This window comes from Egretta garzetta, unplaced genomic scaffold (genome assembly GCF_000687185.1).
Source record: "Egretta garzetta isolate BGI_Z169 unplaced genomic scaffold, ASM68718v1 scaffold79, whole genome shotgun sequence".
NCBI classification, from domain to species: domain Eukaryota; kingdom Metazoa; phylum Chordata; class Aves; order Pelecaniformes; family Ardeidae; genus Egretta; species Egretta garzetta.
In genome coordinates, this window is record NW_009260791.1 from 7,893,071 (window position 1) to 7,917,299 (window position 24,229).

Genomic DNA, 24,229 nt, shown 5'->3' on the forward strand with positions numbered 1-24,229 from the left:
CCCAAAACATTCTATGATTCTATGATTCTATGACTATTATTACCTGTTCCTTTTTAGTTCTTTCTCTCCTGTACTGGAAGAGTCTCCCTGTTACTGTGGTTTCTTTATTGAAGAGTTTGATTTATGAATGTTGTACTGACAGTTTTATTACTGTTTACTCAGTAGAGTATTCTGTAGCATGATGGCATCTCTGGCCGCATTGAATTTTCTTAAATAGCTAGCAGCATTAACTTGGCTTGACGCAAGTCTTAATCTCCCAACTTGACTTGTCAGGAAGGGTTTTCCACCATATACTTGTACTTCTGGTAAATAGATTATCAAGCAATTGGTTGCATCTTTTTTGTTCTAAGGCAGTAAATAAAAAGAATATCTAATAAGTAAATCTCCAGGCACATACAAATATATTACACTAATTTTTTGACTCTTGATAAAGCTTGTGTTTTACAAAGAAAGTAGAAAGATAATTTATAGTTATCTTTGTAAAAATTGTCTCTTTCTGCAGAAGTGTAAGAATATTGTGCCAGTCATAGAAACGTAACATAACGCCATGTTGAAATTTTCTTTACCCGCAGAATGAAAGAACACTTTTCACTGATGCCTTGGTAGGGGGGTTGTTTGTTTTGTTTAAGGTAAAGGTGTAGTAGAACTAGTAAAAAGACACTTTTCTGAAAACACTGTATTTTTGAAGCTTATGCTTACCACTGAAAGAGAGCTGGAAAGTGAAAGGGGGGAAAAAGGCTTCTGGACCAGTTTGTTTGTAAAGCTTCTCTGCAGAGCTATTAATGCTGCAAGAATATCAACAAAATTTTCCAATTGATATGTTTTAAATAAAAAATGAAGACTGGGATGTTTTTGTTGCTAAACCTAGTGTCAGAATTCTTTTTATTTCCTAATGATCACTAGACTGCACTGCTCTCTTTTTTTTTTTTCTAATAAGCAACTCTAGATCTGACTATATCTAAGTGTCTTTTTCTGTATTTCATGTTGAAAAATGTTTTCCCCTGCAACCCAGTACTCAATGAGAGTAAACTATATCACTTCTAATGTGAAAATTTGAGTAGAAAATCTGTTCATGACTCAAATGCAGAAAAATATTTATCTGCTTGCAGATTGGTAATGAAGGTTTAGCTGCTGACCTTACAGATGACCCTGATACTGAAGAAGCTTTGAAAGAATTTGATTTTTTAGTGACAGCTGAAGATGGTGAGGGAGCTGGAGAAGCTCGAAGTTCAGGAGATGGAACAGAGTGGGGTAAGATGCTAACAAAAGCATTTAGAAATAAAGGAATACTTGTTTGTGATAGTACATAAGAGTTGCAGTACCTGCTAAGATGGTGTGGATGTGTGGATGATTGTGATGATCAAATGCTGGTGCTTAGCTAATAGCGTATTGGATGCTGAAACTTTCATATATATATATATATGTATATGCTGTTGTAGTTGCCACAAGTGCAGTTATAGTTACATTTGTTTCAGGTTTTGATTCCAAAATTAAGAGAAGAATTTATTTTTTTTTAATAAAAAGACTAGGATTCTGAATGTTTTTATACCTGAATTATATTTGCTTTCATATCTAGATATTTTTTGGGGGGGGGGGGGGGGGGGGGAAATGAATTTCTGTGGTGTATTTGTAAAAATGGGCAATTAGTATATTTCATTTTTCTGGCTGAGTTTTTTGGATGTAATTGCTAATGTGGCTAATCAAAAGAAGAAACTGAAAGAGGGAGAGAACTTGGGTCGGAAAGATAACAAACCAAGTAATTCACATCTGCCTTGAAATGGGAGATTGACCATCTTAGTTTCTGAACTGTGATACAAGCAATTTTGTGGTTGCATACTGTAAGTCTTTCATTGTAAGGCCAAAAAGTGCCACTATATCATCTTGTTTGACCATTTTATGTCATTGAGACAATGAATTTGTCATTCTTGGGTAAATGCCTCAGTGAGCAAACAGAATATAAAGACCTACAGAAATCAAAATACTGGCACATCTTCCAGGAAAATCATCTTGATTTTCATCTTGATCGGTCTTGATTTTGAAGGTACCAAGAATTAGAAAGTGTTTCTTCCTGGAAATTAGCATCAAAGGGTTAGTCACCTTTATTTTTAAAACTCAGTCTTACTTCTGTTTGGAAGATGAAGCTGGACAAACTGTTACCTTTAGTTTTGGTAATACCTATCTATTTTTAGAAGCTTTTTAGTTGCTTGGCGTTTTTCCCATTGGAAGGCAATCCTATTTGATTAGTTTCTTGGTTATCTTTTTATTTATTCAAATAGGCAAATCTCTCTGTATAAGACGTCTCATAGGCCATGAAACGAAGGTTTTGACTTTGTTTACAACATCCCTTCAAATGTATAGTGACTCAGAAAGTCCCTGTTCTAGCATCAGTCTTACCACTATTGTATATAGAAGGAAAGAGAGCTTGATACTATAATTCATGCAGTCAAAGATTTATCCATTTTTTCACAGCAGACTGCTGAATCTTATTGAACTAACTTGTCTGTTGAAATTCCAAGTCATTGATTTCCAAGATCACTTTCCAGTGCGTTATATCTCTGTTGTCTTCTAAGGTAGTTACCCAGAATGAGGGGATGCTGATTTATTTGAAATGTTGACTTTCCAAGTTAATTTTTTTCGAACTTGTTTTCAGGCAGTTCAATTGCTGTCCCAAACTTAAAAATAAAATGCAATAACATTTTAAAATCTATTTAAAACTCAGATTTACCCACCATACTTCAGAGAACAGTTTGAATGTCTTATTACAGTTTAAAGTAAACCCATAGCAAAAGCGAGGCAGAACATTTTGGGAGTTTGTACGCACTTGTGACTGCTTTCTTGTGACAGCTGGTTTAACTGTAGTAATTCCATTATTACCAAAATGCTCATGTCGGAGGCAAGGCATTTGGGAGGAGGAAATAAACATAAATGTACTTTCATCTTAAAAAGTATGTGTTCTGAGTTTTGCCATATGAAAACAATATTCATAAGTTTGTGTATTTTGTACTAACTTACTATTTAAATGAGTCAGAAGACATACTTCCAACTGTAGTAACAATGCTTTTTTCATAGTATGTCACCAATTTTAGTGTAGCTGTTCTTTCCTTCAATGGATGTTTAAGGACACAGTCTATGAGACCTTGGGGTTAAGTGTCACTTTTAAAAAGATCAGTGTGTAAATTTGAAATATTGAAGTCAATGCTTCTTTATTACCTATCAAAAATAAGATTACAAATATTTTCCCACTTAAATGCTTTCTGAAATAAAATAATACCTTGCCTAAACCAATTTATTTTAGCCTGTCACATTATTTTGAACTGTGTAAAGCTTATTACTTGAAATCTCCAAGTCCATCCATTTATTTATTTATTTTTGATGGGGAGCTTCATTTAAATGAGTACTTGCCATCATTTTCTAAACAATTGCATCAACTTTAGTATTTCACTGATAATTCATATATTTCTTATCTTCATAATGTAAATAGTTGCTCTGTTCTGTTTTCTTCTCAGCTGTTTTAGTTTTTCTGCCATTGGCATCCTTCTCACTCTTACAAAGATTTAAGCGCTCTGAAAAAATGTAAACTTTTACATGTGTATTTCTTTATGATGCTTTTATTTAATGTCTGGAAACCAACTTCAGATGTTTAGGCTCTAAATGTATTGTCTACTACTCTTGCTTTGTCATTACTTTCAGTACCTAATCGTCAAAGTGTTATCTGTAGGTCTAACTTCAGATATGCTAAAATACTTCAACACCAAATTTGATAGTTACATTTTTGCTGTTGGAGACTTATGCAAACCAGCCACCAAGTGTGGAAGTTTGGGTTGCTTTTTTTTTTTTTTTCCTTCCTATAATACGGCTTTTTATGAACACATTCTTTTTTTGTAAGTGCCTCATTTAATATACTCTGAGTCTTAAGGTTTTTCAGACATGTTTTACTTAGGAACAGCTTATCTTCAAAATAGTGAAAGATGAGCAAATTCAAAGAGTGTTAAATAAAGAATTAAAGTATTCAGCACATCAAAAAATGAATGTACATTTTTAGATTAAAAATTTGTAAATGCCTTGTGATATACTGTCATCAAGAAAAAGATACATATAGAATTCTGTTTCCTTAAGCAAACGGGAATAAATATTTTTATTATATATTATGTTACGTATTACAGATATTACATATTATGTAGTCTTTTTATTCTGCTTATGATTTTGATGACTAACTATGTGTTCGTCACTGAATTTCTTCTCTCCGTGAGACATAAAAGTTCTGTTTACAGATGGACCATGAGTCAGAGAATGATTGACTGTGCCCAGAATTCTGTGTGGCAGAGTGTGACTGGAATTAAGAGTCTCTTGGGTCATCTTTTAAATAAATAAATAAAATAATACAAAATTATCCTTTCTCCACTAAATGGTATTGGCTAGTGGACATCCTGGATCCTCTGCATTGTCCTGATGTCAGTGTAGGGTGGGTTATAAACACTGTAGGCAATTTGAGGAAGTTCACTACTAGGGGGGAATTGCAGACGTCTTCTAGCTATATGGCTCTGTTCTGAAATAACTAGGTATATCTAGGCTTACCAGAGAGAAGCACTGCTGGGTTTTCCTAAAAATCTTCATTGAAATTCATTTCACAGCCTCTCTGGTTACTCAGAGTTAGTGTTTTATCTAGTTTGCTATTTATGACCCACATTTCAGCAGCTGATAGTGCTGGTTTTGAGTATTTATGTTTGTGGGCTTATGTCTTTCCTGTTTTCTGTTGACTGAATGAGCCCAGTTCCTTCAAATTCTTTGTCTTGATATCTAAATACCCTGTTTGTTTTGCAACGTACAGACGTTTTCTAAACTTCTAGTGTAGAACACAGGCTGGACGTGTTACTCCAATGTTGTCATCGCCATCACTGATTAGGTGGACTACTCCTGGTTTAATACACCACACCTCTTAAAATATACCAGAATGATAGTTTTGTTGTGGCACAATAATTTTTTTTTTTTTACAACAGCATTACATTGCTGCTACATATGTTCAGCTTCTGGTTCAGTTTAACTCCCGAATCCTTCTCTGCAAGACTGCAACCTAGCTGATTATTTGCCTTTTATTAATGGTGCTTTGTTCGTGTATATTTTTTTTTTAATTCTCATTTGTTCTTAACTGAATTTCCTTTCATTGGGTTTTAGGGTTTGGTTTTTTTTTGTTGTTTTCCTGATTTCCTTCCTCTTTTGGTTGGGCATATCCTCCAACTTCTCTTTCTGTGCCTCTTTTATTTCCTGACTAATCAGTATTGTTCTCTGTCAGTTTTTTGGCCCTGCAGTCATAAAGATTGAGGTCTTTTGTGTCTGCAGTTTGGTAGTTGTAGATGCAGTTTGGTGTAGGATGTCATTGTTCCGTTCCCCTCTCCACAGTTCTTTGTGGACAGCTCAGGGGACTTTACCGTTATGCTTCCTGTTTCATGCCTTCACCCCCCTTGCCATTTCTGTATTCCAGCTCTTTGATCAAGAGTCTCTTTGTCGTCAACCGGCCCTATTTGAATGATGGTCTTTTGGTAGAGACATCAATATCCTAGGATATCTTTTCATTTGTTGTCGTGTTTTGTCATGAAACATGTACTTGGAATAAATCCTACTGGTTTGCATCCTAAATGCATGTTTCTTTGTCTCTGCTGTATATGGCTCCTCTTGTGCATTTTTATGACTGTAATGGTTATAACTTCAAAACCTGCTGTTTTATGAAAACGCTGCTATTGCAGGTATGATTGGAAGTTGGGAACTGAGGAACTTAGTTTTATTATTTTATGTCTAAAGAATTTGTGAGCATCAGTTTAACTGGCACACAGACCAAGGTTGGTTGCTGTGTGGCTGTCTTTTAGCAAAAGTCCTTCTGAAAATGTTACATTTACCTTGTCTTGGAAACAACTTTATCTTTTTGCTAATTCTGTGTTTCCAGAAATACTTGAGATGGACAGTTTATTATTTGAGATAGAAAAGTGGAGACTTCACTTTTCTTGGATAATAATTAACTCTGCAGTATTTGTCAAACAGAAAAGACGTCTTCTGAAACTACTGTGAAATGGTGTATTTCTGCTAATTATAATTTAATTGCTGGAATGCAGTGGGATGTCAATTTATTCACTGTGTGAAATACTTTTCATGTTTTTATAGAGAGCTGTATTTATAGACTTGTTTCTCTGGTTATATGTAGGACCAAGGTTTCATTCTTGTGCATGTAGAATGAGTGCGAGAGGATGCATGGTGGTCTTCATGGATAAACTGGCACTGACTTACTCAGCTTGCATTTTCATGAGTGATACAGCATGAATACTTTTATTTGCTTATTCAACACTGGCTGAATAATTTCTTAACACTGTCTTTCTAAAGATGCAGTAATCGTTTATGAACACCAATGAATTTTTGTGTATTTTGAAGTATCTAACATCAACTTATGAAGCTTAATTTGTTTGCTCCTTAGTAACAAATTAACATACAATTTTCAAATATGTAACTTATTATACAGTGCCTTGGAAAACTGTATGAAATGAGACTTAGTATTTTGTAAACTTAAAACTGAGACTGCACCTTTAAAGTAAAGATTTATTAAGAACTTTTATTAATGCTCTTATACAGCTATGATAGTAAATCGCCAACAGCTTGCATTGCCAATTGCTGATTTTTTTTCTTTTAATAATATGCTGCATGTAGACAAAGATGACCTGTCCCCAACTGCTGAGGTTTGGGATGTAGACCAGGGACTAATAAGTAAACTGAAGGAACAGTACAAGAAGGAACGAAAGGGGAAGAAAGGGGTAAAGAGTAAGTGCAGATTCTGAATCTTGTAATGCAACGCTTTTTTTGCCTATCTATATAGAAGACATTTTTTCTCACAAGTTCTGTTTTTATTTTTTTTTTTCATTAAGCATCGTTTTCTGTAACGGGGGCAACCAACTTTAACTTTCTACCTGCTGAATGTGAATATGTCAAAAGCTTTGACAGCCATTTCCTATATGAGAAATGTTAAAACACATCAAAATTTAAGGTTAAATAGGTAAAGAGAGCTAAATGCTTTGAAATGTAAGTGTAAAAATAATGACTGACTGGCATTTTGAGGATATTCCTACTCTTGAGACGTTTTCTGAGAAATCTAAAATTTATCTGCTTCTAAAAGTACAACACTATGGTACTGCTGTGGGTGGAGGTTTTTTTGGGTGTGGTTTTTTTTTTTGTCTCTCAACATGAGCTTGAATCAAGCTATAATTGCTATTTATGGGCTTGTAATTATATTTACAATCTGAGGCAATAGGAATAAAAAAATGCCTGTAATGTAAGTGCAAACTTTTGTGGCTTTGTTTGGGATATAATCTTTATGGTGCCCTTCACTTTTCTGTGCGGTTACCACATTTTGATTGACACCTCTTTACTCTTTAAGAGTTTTCAGACCAGTTGACCTATTTGAACTCTGTAAGTCAAACCAAATTTCAATATTGAAGTACCTGGTAAAAATGCTTTTGTAATTTATGTCATCAGCTGTACAAAGCTCTTAGTGGACAAAGCGTTACTAAATTGATGTCACTCTAGAGAAGCCCCCTTGATTTGCAGTGGTTTTATTTTGTAAGTATGTTATAATGTTTTTTGGCGATATTTAGTAAAAAATGTTTTTTCCTTGATTTGAAAAATTGTGTGAATATGTACTAACTAAATTAAGTTATACTAAAATATAACACTTCATGAAGAATTCTGTCATTAAGGTTTAAATTTACTCTGTAACATGTAAAATTCAGTTAGCGCATGTTGATTTTTTTCAGCAATTTTGCATGACTTGCATGTACATACACATACAGACATAAAATCTTTGAAGTGAAGATTTTTACCTAGTCTTTGGTTTGATTAGAACTTATCCATTAGCACCCAGATTACTACTGTATCCTCATTTAACTTGTAAATTAGCAGTTGACACCAAATTTACATGAAGTATTTTGTAGGGTTAGAAACTTCCTTTTAGTACTAAAATGGACTACTTCTGTTTGAAAAGTTCATATTAAACTTAATGTTTTAGACTTCTGAAAGCATAGTGGCAGCAAAATATCAGCAAATGTTTTGAATTCTGGGAAAAAAAGAAAGTAATTATTTAGGTGATCTTTATAGTTCTCTCTCAAAAATTGTGTCTTTAGGTTATTGCATACAGAAAATTCTTGAAACTGTACTTTTGTTTCAATTCTAATCTTTTTGCACCCACCACACCAGTTAGTTTCTACTTTCTGGCTTGTGCACTAGTATGGTTCTAGGATTATAGCTTCTATGAAAAACTCTTCTCAGGCCTCCAGATTTGTTTTAGTGGCATTACTTTGGCTTGTCTAGAAAGGATTTCTCTTTCCTGTACCTGTTGCTTCCTTGGCTGCTCTGCAATCAAGAATTTCTATCGCCTTTTTGGTTTTCCTTCTATAAATCTTAAAATTTCCAGAAGAGGAGCATAATTCTCACCCATCAAAAATAAGTACTTTGTCAAAAACTGGCATTTTAATGGTCTACATTGCTGATTAAATTGCTTGTGACTGTCATTTAAAATAAATAGTAATTATTCTATCTGAAATGTCCAGTTGCAAAATTTAACTTTGCAACATTATTATCAAAACTCTTCTTCCTGTCCACTTTCCTGCAGTTGCATATGTAACATTAAGTTTTGTACCATGAATGGCGTGACATGTTGGCCATCAATTATTATTTGATTTGACTTGTATTGTCAAAAGACAATGTGTTACGCTATCAAAACTTGAAGGAGTATTTTCTTCATCTAAAGTAATTTTTAAACTTGCTTATGTTCACATAAGAGAACGTTTGGGAGACAACTGTGTGTCACAGTGCTGTGAGGTTATGTAAGTCATTGTTTAGACTTCTGGGGTTTAAGCTTAAATTTCCTCTTGGGAAACCCTGAGCTCGTATCGATAGTCTCACAGGGTGGTTTGTAGGATTCTGCACTTGCGTTGTTTTTGTGATAGCAATTTCTGATTAAAAATTGGCCTCTAAATCACTGAGCTAATTGAATGGGATAACTCCCCACACAGTAAAAACATGCATTTAAGGTTGGACAGGTTTGTTTAAATTTTGTTTATTTGATTCGTAGACTTTTTTTCCTCAGCTTTTTTAACATTCTGAGACTGCAAATAGTGCAAAGGCCTTCTTTTCCTCCTCCTCATGACTGATAATTTATGAACTTCATTCTGAATATTCATCTCTTTCTTTGTTCCTCAGTGTATTGTCAGATTTTTATCAGAATTTATTTTGAGCAATATCAGAATTTATATGCATGACAGTATGTGTATCATCATGAAGATCAAATAAACGTGCATTGACTATCACCTCTTGCAATACTTTGAGGACAGCATAATAGGGCAGATACTCTAATGGGTTCTTTTGTTGGATGTGCATCTGGTAACTACCATAATCTGCATTTAGACTGTTGTCTTCATAACAGGGTCTTCATAGCCCTTGCCCAGGTATGGTAACTTTCATTCCAAATGTAGAGATAAATAAGTAAACAGAAGTACATTTGATTCTATTTTGATACTTCTGTAGTCTGCATTCATATGTTTTCTTCTGGGTGGAAAACCTTAATTTAGGTCGTCTTTTGTCAGCACATACATTTTCATAATGTAATACTCTTTTATCTTTTTTGGATATTTTCTTTTCTGTCACGATAGTCACCATGTTATGTGGAAATACTACTTTCTTATGAAGGGATCTTTAAAAACAAACAAACAAACAAACAAAAAATCCCTATCACACCGAAAATGACCCCACACTTCAATTGCCTTTGTAGTATCCAGCTGTAAAATAACCCAAAACCTGTTAATTGAAGAGTTCTTATACTAACAAAAAAATAAAAATACACAAATCAACGACAGCCTAGTCTGGATTTCATTGTGATAAATAGATAAGGAGTTAGGTTTTATTTCTACAAAAGCAGGCTTACCTTTTACAGCAATATGCTGAATTTAAGGCCAGGTTCTTGCCCAAATTTGAGAAGATCAGTTTTGGCAGGTGAATCGGGGAATGACTGTTTTTCAGATACAGTCTGTCACATTTTCAGAACGTAATAGTGGAGATGATGCATTTCTCATGTCATACTATCAGGTCAGACTAATGTGTTCTCAGCAATTTGAAAAATAGTATAGTTTTCGTATCTTAAATTGTATATGTGTATCGCTATTAAAATGAAGATAATTTTACTGATATTCCTTAGTTTCCTTGAAACTTTTGTCATTTTTTACTCTCCTTGCTCTTTTCCCTCAGTTCTGTATTGATGAAACAGTATCTGTCCCGATCACTTTACTAGCCTTGATTTCTGGGAATACAGTGTAATAGTTGATAGGCATGAAAACAGATTTGGATTTTACCATCTTCCTTAGCATCACCTGTTGTTAGAGAAGGATCCCTGTGTTGTATTCAGACTTGGGCTATTACATCTTGGAGCTAATAGAAATCTGCTTATGGCTTCTCAAACTACAACTTTTCAGCACTGAGTATTCAATTACCTTTTTCACTTTTGGTCTCCGAAGGAGGATACACTGAAATAGGATTGTAGGTGTTTTGCTTTTGTTCATAACAGGCTCGGATTTACTGATTTATTTGGGTGGGTTTTTTTGTTCTCTTTTCTTGAGGATAAAACACAGTCATCCTATTTGTGCCTTGAACATAGCTGCTTATGCAGAGACAGCACATTCTTATCCTTAAAAACCTCTTTGTAACATTTAAAATACTTCAACAATTATATGAAGGTACCCTTGCACTTATTTGAAAGCAGAAATCTGCACAGTCTTCTGTGGTGGTGGCACAATCTTGAATATTGACATTTTTCAGCATGAAATACAGAAGTTGTTGGGAACAGCAGCTGCTCTTTTGTAAACTTCAGAAAGAAGTTTCTCTATTGCATGATGGATTGAGGGCTGTTCTAAGGTTATACCTGAAGGACAAGAAGTGACTGAAGGTACTGAAAACCTTAAAAGACAAGGTTGACAGTCCTCTAATCAGGGACATACTAAATGACTGGCTGGTTCAAGGTAGCAGAGCAAGGGGTCTATTTTAGTTACTTCTGAGTGTGCTCTGAGACAAACTTCTCATGTCCAGATGTTTGGTGTGAAAGCACCTCCAAAAGATGCTTTCTGTTTAGATGTGAATAAGTTTGTAAGACATGTTTATGTCTTGTATCATTGTGGATCATTTTCTTTAAAGAGGTTCTGTCACTGAAATTTCCCTTTATGATTGAAGCTTGACTTTTTGACATGCAAGCTGTAATGTAGAGGAAGGAATGAATTTATTAATTAAAAAAAATTTAAATTATACTTGTTTGCTAGTGTCTACATCATGAATTTAATGCACATATAATTCGTTATGCTTTGTTTCTAGAGGCATGCTCGTATAATAAAGGTAATATGCATCTGCAGTTTCATACAGTGGTAGAAGCATTCTTGCTCATGTGTTTGATAAATGCTTTATCAATTCAAATACCATTCAAAAGCAGGGAAAGTTAATTGTTCGTTGCACCCCCATTATGAGTTGTCTGTACTTTTTCCCTCATTTTTAAGCTTTTTTTTTATTTGCACTCTGTTTTTCAGTGTTAAATTGTTTAGTATAGTTGAAGTTGTGTAATATTATTATCAAATGTTTAATTCATATGTATTTTGTGTAATGTTCTTTTAATACTGGGCTTGACTTCTCAGTAGGGCTGTAAGATGATTTTTTTTCTCTCCCACAGGAAATTGTAGAATAGATCAACACAGAGGAGTTGCCTTTTGATTTAGTGAATTAAAACTGTTTGCATGCAATTTTCAGATTTGATGTATTAACTCCTCCTTTTGATTTCCAAAAGATCTATTTTATTAGTATACAAAGACAAAAGCAAAGCATTGTATTTATTTTAAGGAGGTCCCATCAGTAATTATTCTTGTTGAATTAGTTTAATGGATTTTTAGACTTCAGTCAAGTCAAGCGGTAGCAATCAAATGAATCTTTGCTGCTGACATTAATTTACAGGAGTCAACAGGACAAAACTTCACGACATGATAGCTGATCTGGGCGATGATGAGATACCCCACATCCCTTCAGGAATCATAAATCAATCTAGGTCACCCTCTTCTAGAATGACTGATCATGAAGGTGCAAGAGCAGAGGAAGGTACAAAAAATTCAGCTACTTATTATATTTCAGGAGATTTCTTTTAGAAAGCACACGCCGTAATTTACTGTCCCCTCTATAAAGCTTAATGCAATTGCAGATTGCCACATTATTATTTTATTTGCAATTCTTCCAAAATGGTTTATGAGAATACAGCTTGACTTTCTGTGGCTTATTGAAACTCAACATTATTTCATAAGTATTTTTAAACAACTTCATGTACAGCAGTGTGTCCTGAAACTATTCACTATTAAATCCCTGTTTGCAGACCCCCCCATTAGCAAAACCTTTTACAAACAGGGTGTTATTGATTGAGGAGAGAAAAGGTGAGTATTAACAGTTGATACACAGTTTGCATTTTAAAGTGAAATTTAAGTGTTTTTTAAAGTCATGAGACTAATTTGTCTCTCAAGTTTAATGTTCTCTTTTTTTAAAAATTGGTCTGTGTATGCAAGTGTGCAAAGACACTACCTATTTCTTTACAAAGTATTGGTTTCAGTTTCAGGATTATCTTAGGCAATGGAAGTTAGTGGCAAACTATTATCTGAATAGTCCAAAATCTTGTATTCAGCTTTAAGGTTTTTGGTTTAAAGGAATACATAAGTTCTGTCCTCTACTCAGAACATATTCATTCAAAATACTCCGCTGAATTCAGTTTTGACTCCTTTATGATGATCTTTGACCATAGCCCTGGCATGGTATCAGCTATACTAGAAGTGGAAAGAATCTGTGTTATTACTGATCCTGATAATCTGTTGGTTGTCCTATTCTCCTATTCACCCCTCCCCCCACAAATGCCTGTCACCAGGCAAGCAGAAAAATAGAAGTTTTGCAGGGAGGTTTTTTTGTTGCTCTCCCAAACTATGATTTTACAGAAGTGTTTGTCTTCCCACCTTCTCTTTTACTGCCTTTTTATCTTTGTTTTTATTTACCACTTAAAGATGGACCAGTATCAAATTTACCTGTGGAGTGCAATTGGAAAAACCTACTGGTGAAATTCCACTTGCTAAAACTTGTGGACGTATATTTAGGTTGTATTTAGGCTGTTTGTCTTAGGCCATACATATTGTGCAAAGGAACACAGATGTTCATTGTTAAGGACAGGCCATATAGCTGTTGTCTCTTTTGGAGACTTTACATCTAAAATATTACTGGGCAAAACAATCTTTCTGAAGAAGTAGATGCTAAATTTGAATTTGACAGGGACTGACTTTTATTGCCTGGTTCCTGTAGCACAAAAACTGTTCTACACTTCAAATAAAGGTTTTCCACACTATTTTCAAATAAACTGTTCAGGATTATATTTTCATGCTATTTAATGTGTTCATGTCTTCAGCTTATCAGTGTAATTTGGGCTTTATTCATCAAGAGCAGTGGTATGAATATCTCTACCATCATATCTTCTAATTGTGGTTTCTGCATAACTTTTCAACTTGAATATTAGAGTGTGAATTTTGCTGTTTGATCAGAAATTTTATCCCGAATGCTACTCGGCTTTTTAAGATTTTGTCTGTACCGTTTGGTGCAAAGCTGCAAGTAAACAAGCTTGGTGTTGTCTTTTGAATTCCTTCTAGGTCTGTCTTTTGTTAACAAGGCCAAATACTTCATTATCATAAAATGTAGATTTTGCTCAGTTATTTATTCAGCTGTTTTTTGCAGACATCTTCAGGCTTTCTCACTAAGACATGCTAGCCTATGCTGATGAATGTTACTAAGCCATAAATGTTCTTGTGACTGTGCGTAAGGTTTATGCTATACTCTGAAGTGTTACAGTTCTGAGATAGTGGTGGATAAGTTTGTTTTCATATGGAGAACAAAGTGTTATTAAGCTCACTTTTTTTTTTTCTTGAGGGGAAGAGGGGGTTCAGGGAGGAAATTAAACTATGGTTCTAATTGGCTGGGAATGTATCTTTTATACCTTTAAAGGTGTGGGGTTTGTTTGGTTTTCTTTTTTCACTCGTGGTTAAATATGATGAGAAAATTGTTATGCTGTAATTACACTTTATAGTTTTGGCCATAAGAAATTGGGGGTTCCATTTCACCATATTGCATGACTTTCAGAAGCAGAATCAACTGCAGCATGATTCTCTATCCAGTGTATTGTGCAGAGAATTATTATTTCCACATGTTGTTTTTCTTTTTTAGTATCTATAGATTGTGGGGATGTCAATCTTGATTGACAAAGTAGCAGTAACAGCTAATTGCTCAGGCATTAACTGCTGCTTTTGGTGTACCATGTATTAATTTTCTGGGAAACAAGATTAAGATGGCTGTGTTATATAGCAGACAACAACAGTGTATAAGAACATACATACTTGATTAGAGACTAAAGCAATTTCAGTCTGTACAAATATTACTGCTTGATTTTGACTTAATTACATATGATATCAAGAGCTTGAGGGTAAGAAGCGCTGGTTAGGATTGGCCAAGCAAGTATTTAATCATTGCATTGTTTTTCACCTAGTTTCACCTACAAAGAGACTTGTACTATCACTTACATTTTTACTTGGTATTTATTGATGGCAAACTCAGTTAAAAATGCATTATGCTGTGAAGATAATGTTGTACTGTGTGTGTCAGAAAAATGCTTGGATTTTATTTTAAAGATGAAAAGCATTCAGTGAGTATTTAATGATCACTTGTGTGTATCTATTGATGCGGTGTTTTTGATATGCAGAGTTGTGGGTCTTTAGTAGCTATAACATCACACCTGTTTCATTGGATTACTTTTCTGCCTTTTCTTTTTATAGAAAGAGCTTGCAACCATTTTTTAAACTTTTAATATCTTAATTTAAAATAATGTGCAAATAAATTAAAATGCAGTTTTACAACTTATAAATATTGGCAACTTCAGTATTGAGAAATAGGCTTCTAAATTTTGGATAACGTTAATTTTGAAGCTTTAAATAAAGGGATATTCACCTCTGATGCAAATAAAGCTTGATAAACTCATAGATTCCTAACGTGGTAGTGTTTTTCTGTGGTAGTGCTTCATTTTTAGTATAAAGCATATGAAAATTCATCTGTTAAGGATGGATGACATTATAATTTCACAAAGAATTAGTGTGACAGGTTCAGGGGCTTAATCAAGCCTTCTGGACCTGTCCTAAAGATCAGATAGGAATCACAGCATCACAACAGGGATGGAAGGTGTCCTCAAGTTTAAAATGAGCATATTGCCTCCTTTCCCCAGTGATCAGCAGCTCTGTTTTATAATGTCTTGGAAGGCTTGACTTGTAAATGGGTACTTTTATTTGGGAGCCTGGGATCTTGTTGAGACAGTAGAGGCAAGCTAGTTTTGGGAATTCCAAATAAAAGTATTGGAGTCTTTCTATGAGAGACAAAAAGTAAAGGGGAAAAAAACCAAAAACAAAACAAAAAAACCCAAAACCACACCAAAAAACCAACCAAACAATGACAATGGAAAAAAACCACCCATGAAAAACCCCTATGTTTCTTTTGTAGCCTTTCTCTTTTTTATTTTTCTTCTTCCACTCTTTTTCTCTCACAAAAGAAACAGGAAAAACTTGGTCTTGGAAGTAATTGAGGGGCTAGTTGTTATTCATTTGAGGATTTCATGACTTAGGTTCACCCAGAGAATTTTTTGTGATGTTATTTTATTTTTTCCTTCATATAAAGTATTGTTTATATCTCCTTTAATACTCTGCTCAGAACTTTCATTAAGAAATCAGTCCTTAGAAATTCTGATCTAATCTAATAAGCATGGATGACTGGATACCCCTTTCCCCTGCCCCCAGAGGCCCCAAACCCAAAAACCAGTAAGAGGGGAAATAGGTGAGAACAAAGAAAACACCTAATTATGTTCTAGGAAAATGGCTCTTCGTGAAATATGAGTGGTTTGGAATAGACTGTAAAATTGAGAATTTTAATAAAATACTAAAAGAGATGAAAAGCTTATTCATATAAGGGCATGGTAAGCTATTTTGGGCTGTTAATTAAATGTAGCATTCTGATGAGTCAAGACCTTTGTACTGATCATGAATGTTTTAAGAAGAAGTAATTGTGCATAGTTAGAATACTATTTGCTGCTCTTAGGAAACTGTAGGAACAGCAGTCTTTATTCTTACATAGATGATATTCTTGGATTCTCACATACAGTTGCCTGTGCTAATATTACATTTCTTAATAGTACAGTAGTTCTCAAGCATAGAAGTAATTTTTTTTGTTCTAGCTAGGGTGACTTGTCTTTGCGTAACCATGCTGGGCATCTATAACTTTACGCCTGGTCTTAGTTTTCTTCAGCTGGAGTGGAACATAACTAGGTTACCATTCAGATAGTGGTGATACAGAATAATAAAAGTGCATGCATCAAAACAGGAACGCATTGATTATTAGTCCTTTTCTTTTTTATAAGACAAAAACCAGGATATGGATGTTTTTCAGATCTGAACACTTCGTTTTCTCTGAGTTTCAAGGTTTATCTGAGAAGATTTGAAACATGGGGTGGTATTAAAGTGAGACCATAATTCTCTGCCAAATCCGTGAAATCCAAAAGCCACGGAAGTTTAATTTTTGAAGATGTCAAGTACATTTTAACATATTTTGCAGGTGTTTGCACTTGGCTGAAGTTAACACATAGCTAGAGTTTAAGTACTCTACCTAACAAGTGTCCCAATTCTTGTATGGAAGGGAATACCGATAAGTAAAAGCAGCTTCCAAAATATGCTAAATTATGCAATGTTTAAGCCTTTATTCCTGTTCCTTACAGCTAAATTGATATTTGTGGGTAGGAGGAGATATACAGCATTCTTGAATGTTGTAAAGAATATGGGTGACTATTCGAAACTTCATTTTTCGGATGTGAATTGAGAATGAATGGTTATATATCAGTCGTATTCATTCTAAATGATAATTAACAGAAATGTTAAATTTTAATTTGGGAAAGGCACAGCTAGCTAAGATAACTATCAGTTGAGTGTATTTCAAATTAGAATCAAAAATCATGCTGAGAAAATGAGAGAGTATTCGTTAGTAACAGATGTTTTAATTTTTTTAATAATCTGAAAAAAATCAAAGTAGAAGAGATGTTTTGCAGGAGGCCCTTAGCCTGAGAGATAAAAAAATACTTACACATGCAAGCAGAGATATTTGACTAGTATAAAGCCCAGAGACTTATTTCCAAATGGATAGAAGGCAGATAACACTGTGTTAGTGAATGAAATATTTAGCTGAGAATTTGGAGACCTGGAATGTACGTTTGATACTGCAGTGTAATGTAATGTCAGTCAAATCACTTCTCAATAGTACTGAACAACTCTGTGAAGTAAGTTGAAATCAAATGACAAAGCATGATATAATTGTTTATTTAATATATGTGTGTGTGTTTGCACATGTGTGCGTGTCATCATGCCCTCTTGTTTTTAGTTGGGGTAGTATGTAGTACATACAAGTTCAGTGTTAAACTCTGCTTTGCTTTTAAGTAATGAATAATGCAGTTTTTCATCAGTTTGAATTATTACATTGGGACTTAAAGAAACTGTTTTGTTCTTTGTAGCTGAGCCAATAACGTTTCCACCTGGAGGAGGCAAGTCATTTATTATGGGTTCTGATGATGTGTTGTTAAGTGTACTGGGCCTTGGAGACCTTGCAGACTTGACAGTAACAAATGATGCAGACTATAGTTATGATGTAAGTGCAATTTTATTTTAAAATTCTTTATATAGTTTAATCAATAATATTTGGGTCCCCTCTCCCCCACCCTGAACATTACAGATGCACAGAACAGAGGTTTCATTAGCCAAAACTATTACTGGGTGGAGGAGGGAGCATCTTGTGTGATGGGCTAAGTAATTTGGGTAATCAAAATTGAGGTGGCTTGTTTGTTTTCTACTTAAATAATTTAATTCAGATTTTTTCACTGCAGGACTGTGTTACAACATAAAATACAGATTGATGTCTTAACGTGAATTTGAACAAAAATGGCAATGCCACACTGATATGAAGTATTGAGAAGACATGGCATAAACCACAAATATTGATATTAACTTACTTCTTTGCTCTCCCCTTTGTGTTTATGTAGTGTTAACATAGACATATTAGTATTATATGTCAGATGTAAGCTTTTAGGGTGTATTTTTTATTATAATCAAGAGTGTTCTGACATTCCTTTGACCATATTCATTAAGCTGCTACCAATAATGTTATATGAATTTTTCATTGGCTAGTAACATTTGATGGCTGGTTAGGGAAGTGTTCAGGTAAGTCTTACTGTATTGTATTTAAAGTGTTTTGTGGTTTTGAGTTTTGGTTTGGTGGTTGGTTTGGGTTTTTTTCGTTTTTTTAGAATCTGCAAAGTGAAGAAATAAATTGTTTGTAGCTCTTTACAGGGTCTGAAAATAATTGTGTGACTACACACCTTTTTTATCATAGTTTTCCTTCATTATTTATAAATGGTAGGATTATTAATTGCTGTAATGAAGTAAGAGCTAATACGTATATTTCTCCATTATTGCAGGCTGTTATGTTACATCGTTCTATTTCCTGAATAAGAAATTAAAATCTTAATTATCCATCCTTCTATTACTGGACTGTATAAAAATAAATGAAAAAGCTTTTTTAACTATTTGGAGTACTTTCTTAATTTGTATAATATATTGTCCTGTTCACAGTAAAGATTAATCTTCAGGTTGTCTGTTTCAATTCAAATGACATAATTCTTCTGGGAAATCAGATATCCTAATACCAGAGTTCAATTTCAGCTCTTTGCATCTTAGGTTTCTCAGGATTTTGCCTTCTGTCTAGCTAAATGTCTTGTGTAATCGCACATAAAATGTGTCTGACTTGAGGGTCATGTACAATTGTTTAAAAAATTATCAGGGTGGGTTTTTTTAATTTTCAATGAAATCTATGGACAACTGGACTTCAAAGAAAAGTTTTTCAAAAGCTTCAGTTGTAAATGCTTTAAGAAAGCTTAAATTTGAAACATCCAGATCTTGATGTTACTAACTACTACTCCTAACTAGTAGTAAATTCCCCTGGGAATTATGAAGTTGAATAGTTTGGGGGTTTGTTTTACGTAGTGCTGTATTTACTTGGTTGAATAACTTCTAAATGCTCCTGTCTGTATCTTCTTTGAAGAATTAAGAAAAGTTTGTTTTAATGCTAATTTGCATGAAGAAAAATATTTATTTTAAAGCAGCTTAGAATCTCAGATTGAGCTTCTGAACTTGCTAGTTGATTATTTTGTGTTATTCCCATTTTACTGACAGTAAATAATGAGGCATCAAAAAACTAAATTGTATACTTTCAGTAGTGAGGCAGCTAGAGTTGTGAGATTAGATCACAAATTGTTTTTGCAGTTGCATTGCGTTCTATGTCTGTCCTATGTCCGAGTTTAGAACTTTGGAGTATTAAGGTCTGGAGGGTCACACTTGCCCTTCATTAAATTTATAAAGGTAATGTGACAACACTTGGCTCTTAAGGCACATGTTCGTAACCACAGAATTTTCCAATTCTTTTTTTCTTTTAAAAATCTAAAATATTTTTTAAGCACCCTTCTTTCCTCTTCTGCCTACCAAAATCCTAAGTCAGTCCGTATGTTGGATAATTAATGTGTGGACTAATTAGTATGGTGACCCTTCGGGCTGGTCTTTTTTGCATGGCCCTGTTCTTGGTTGGCTATTTTTAATGTCATGAGAATAATTGTCAGTCACAATAGCATAAATTCCAGTATTTGTACAGCTCCAGTAGTAGCAGAATAATCCATCTCTCTATTATAGATCATTACTATTTGTTGTTCTCCAACTAGCTCTCCATTAAGAAGTGCTATATACAGAGAAGGAACAAGAGGTTCCTGGGCTGAAGTGATAGCAGTCTTGGAAGAGCAATGAGGAAAAGCATCATTATTCTTGTACTTAGGCTTTTTTGGTTGTCAGAGACCGATACTGAGCTAGAAGTATCTTAGATCAAAATAATACAATCATTAATATGTTCTGATACCATAATGGCAAATATATGACATACTACTTTTTATGCTAAAGAGACTGCAAGAATGTCTTTGATGTAAAAGAAGAAATTTGTGATTGTCTCCTTCAAGAACTGTAGTAGTGCAGGGAAGTTGGTCTGTAGAGGATGGCCTGTGAGAGCAAGATTGGTTTTGAGGAAAGTGTCATGCTTGACTGCAACATTGCAACTTTGCAATATATTATTCTCTTTTGTGAAGTACAGCTGCTTCATCAGTGTGTAGCTGTTTTGCTTATTCCAAGAAGGAGTAGCATTTACATGTGAGCCAAGACAAACTCAGGAGGCATTACAATGAATAGCATAATTGATGAAACTGATGAAACTGTTTCAGAAGAATCTGTGGTACTTGTGACAAACCTGACAATACAGTTTTATTGTGCAAAGAGCGATGCAGAATAGAACTTGGAGTTGCCTTTGCTTTTGGGAAACTTAAAGCAGAGAATAAAGGTGATAAATACGCAGGTATGAAGTACTGCCTGAGCTAATAAGGAATTTGCAGCAGAAGGCAGTACCTCACAAATTTGTTGAAGGTTTGAAGGAGTCAGTGATCCTGTAGATGAAGATGGTCTCATTGCTTCAGTATAGTTGGATTTTCAAAGTTTTCTTATCAAGACCCTTCATTACAGGCTCTTTAATTACAGCTTGGTTTGGGAGGTGTGTGGGGAGAGGTTATCTTATGCTTTAATATCTGGCCAATGCAGGAGACAAAAGATTGAAGTAAGTTTTTGCTTTCTTACTGGATCATTCACCGAATAGGAATGAGAAGTGATTGACCATAATTGTCACTTGGTTTCCCTGCTTCCTATCCAGTCCTCCTTTCCCAGTGCTCTTCGCAGATCTGCTGAAAGGACTTTTTCGAAAAAAAATTTTTTTTTTAAGAAGGGAATCTCTGTCCTGTTGTGGATCTGAAGAGGTTGAAATTCAGATGCTATTAGTTCTCCATCACAGTGTTCCTTCAGGTTAAAAACTCAATAGTTTTTAATTTCTGAAGTTGTTTCTACATAACTGTGGATCTGCAGCTCAATAAGACCATGTAATGTACCGGTAATATAGTACTTGTAGAACATCTTAACCTCATGCCCCTGTGAGCTTAGCTGAAGCCACCTCCTTTTCCAGTAAATCTCCAGATAAGCAATGGTAAGCTAAGTTAATGTTTAGGTAAAACAACAACAAAAAAACCCCAGAACACTTAATATTTCCACTTCTTGCATTCTGTTTCCAATAGGTCCTTGCGCTTCAGATAGCTTGTGTGAGCCATTATAGTGCATGAATAAAGCAAGCCACAACAGGGTTTCACTAGCTTTCATGTATCACTCCTTGATGAGTGTTGTATTTTGAAAAGGAGAGAATATGTGGACAGGATTGGGATTAAGTTTTAAATCTTAAGAATTTCAACTATAGCTAAGAATTTTTCTGTATGGGATTGATGTAGTGAATAAGCTGTCCACAAGACTAGGCATCAAAGTGGTAGATACTGTAATACAGTACAGTCATCTCAAGTCATGTCTTTTTTGATATCTAGTTCTTTATATTTACCTCAATACGTGTAGTTGTTTGTACTGTGAGGGATCAATATTGTTATCAAATCAAATGCTTCCATTTGTATATTCTTGGATTCCATGGCTGCACAGGATGGTGGAGGTTTTCTTCTGTAGGACTGGCTATGAAGTGGAAAGTCCTCATTTATCAGTGTCTAAATTTGGAAATCTCCAATCAGTCACAACATTATCAAGGAAAGAATAACATTAAAACATTAAAAGACTCTGACTACAGTTACTAAGTATTGCTTTCTAATTTCTTTTTGCTGTAGGTAAGTAGTTGATTGGTAGAGAAACACACCTGCTTAGCAATTTTTAGCAATTTCTTGTGGTGTATAGTTTTTATGGTTTTTATTTTGCTCTAAGTTTAAGGAGATTTTGTGGTAAAGGTTTTTTAGGACATGTAAAGTGTTCTGTGTCTCCTGACCTAGACTGAGTTTTTGTTTGGGTGGTGGAGGGTGGTTTTGGGTGGGGGAACAATTCTTGGCTTTGGTAGACCCTACTATTCTAAGCATCTACTCTCTGGCTGTTAGCTGACAGAGGACTAGGATCAGGGATTCAGCTGATCCCTCTTGGTCCTGTTTAGTAAAGTCCACTAAAGTTTAGGGAAAAAGGGAGGAGGAGCTAGTGAAGCTGTATGGTTCCCTAGTGTGTCTCTTCACAGCTTTCTTTATCTTTTGACACACTTACAGTAGAACATTAAGACTCAGTGGGCCAGTGTGTCCATTCCTTCTGTTTTGAGAGGCTTTTGAGATGTCACACTTTAGAACATTGATATACAGTCTCACATTTTACTCCTTCTCTGTTATACTTCTGGCCCATTTTTTCTCTCACTTTTATCATTTGTAATCAGCAAATCCCTTTTCCAAGTCCTTGACTGTGTTTTTTTTTGAGATGTTTTTTCTAAATATGCTACTTGTTAGCTGTTTTACTTTGAGGTTGCAAAGATCTCTCTTTAAAGATGTGTCAGTTGTTCTCTTACTCTTGCAGTAAGGATGTCAAGATTCATTGGAAACATAGATGGGGAAAGAATTAAAAAGAAATTGACTTACATATAGCTAGATTTCTAGGAAGATGTACATGCTTCTAAAAGAACAAATCGTTTCAAGTCTCTTAAAAAAATAAGCCTTTAAAGCTATACTTAAGATATGAAAAACAAGGTACGTTTCCTAACCTGTAAATTTTGCACCTTGCGTTTTAGCAGATTCCTCTGAACTGCTGAGAACAAAATTATCATTGCAACAGCCATTTTAACAATAGATTTAATGAACTCTTCTCCTTTTTTTGAAAAATAAGGACCACTGTATTTAGTCCTAGTTACCCCAAGAATCAAGGTTGTCTGTCTAATCTGGGACATAACGGTTAATTTCAGCACATGTTGTTGCTATTTCAAAGTTTGGCTTTAATTTCTCTAAGCCCCAGATCACACAAGTGCACAAGGCAACATGAGTTAGCCAGGTGGATGAATGCATTACATAATGAGGATTAAAAATATCAAGGGACTCTGCTAGAAAAATACCAATTTTTTTCTTCTTTTTTTTTTTTTTTTTTTTTCCCCTTCTCTTATCCTCTTTGATTCAGGGAGGTGAATAAAATGTGCAGTTTGGGCTGAAATTGTCAAGTTTAATGCAGGACTCCAGAATTCCACTCTGTTCCCTGAAACAAAAGGAAAACAAAAAGAATAATCTTTTATGAAGCTTGTATATAATATGCAGTGTAGTGCAAAATAACTTAAATCTCAATAAAAATATTGTGGTATTCAGTATACTCTGAAGTAGGAAGATTGGAAACAAAATGCTTTGTTATGAAATTTATTTGTTGGATAGTATTAAAAAAAATCCAGGTTACATGTCTGGTATAACAAGTTTCTGTTGCTTGATCTGAGTTTAGCATAGTTTGCATTTAGGCCACAAATTTACATTAATGTAAGGGAAAAGCAAATGTCTGCACATCTGTAACTCAGTAAATTTTATTGCCTGAGCCTTTCTATTTATTTTGATTAGATAGAATCAAATTTAATTTGAGTGAGTAGTGGTAATTCAGTCCAGGATTTAGATTTGGGCTAAAAAATACTTATTACAGTGTATGTTACATTATGATCTGATTTTTATTTTCAGTCGTGACAAATACAAGGTACTAAGGTTTTACTAGCTATGGGAGATTTTAATCTCTTAATAGTGTTGCTGAAAGTATCTTGGGATACTGAGAGATTCTGGCCTGCATTTGAGAAACACGCTTTAACAGTTACATGGTGAACTCTGTGTAAAGCAGAGGATAGGGTTAGTTGCCATTCATTCTTAGTTTGCTCAGTTTGGTCATCTAACTAAAGTCAGTTTTCTAAACTCCCTTTATAATTACTTGAGAGAAGTACCTGCACATGTGTCTGTCCTTATGATGGAGGCTTAGGACAGGTGGGATGTAGTCTTCTAATGCATAATATGAATTGTATTCAAAGCTCTAATTTAGACTCTTGCAGTCACTAGAAGAGTTTGAGGTTTTCTGCTAACTTTTCTGAGTTACAGTGGTAATCTCTTCCTTAGGTGCAGAGAATG

At 34.5% G+C, this 24,229-nt stretch overlaps 1 protein-coding gene across 2 annotated transcripts in view; it reads left to right on the forward strand.

The window, feature by feature from the left end:
- STRN3 (striatin 3) overlaps positions 1–24,229 on the forward strand; it is a 44,676-nt gene that overhangs the window by 8,147 nt on the left and 12,300 nt on the right. For both annotated transcript variants that reach the window (XM_009646705.2, XM_035901946.1), the window contains exons 6-9: positions 1,110–1,251; positions 6,691–6,801; positions 12,016–12,156; positions 17,672–17,805. In XM_009646705.2, the coding sequence (XP_009645000.1) occupies positions 1,110–1,251; positions 6,691–6,801; positions 12,016–12,156; positions 17,672–17,805 (528 nt within the window). The remainder of the gene's footprint in view (positions 1–1,109; positions 1,252–6,690; positions 6,802–12,015; positions 12,157–17,671; positions 17,806–24,229) is intronic.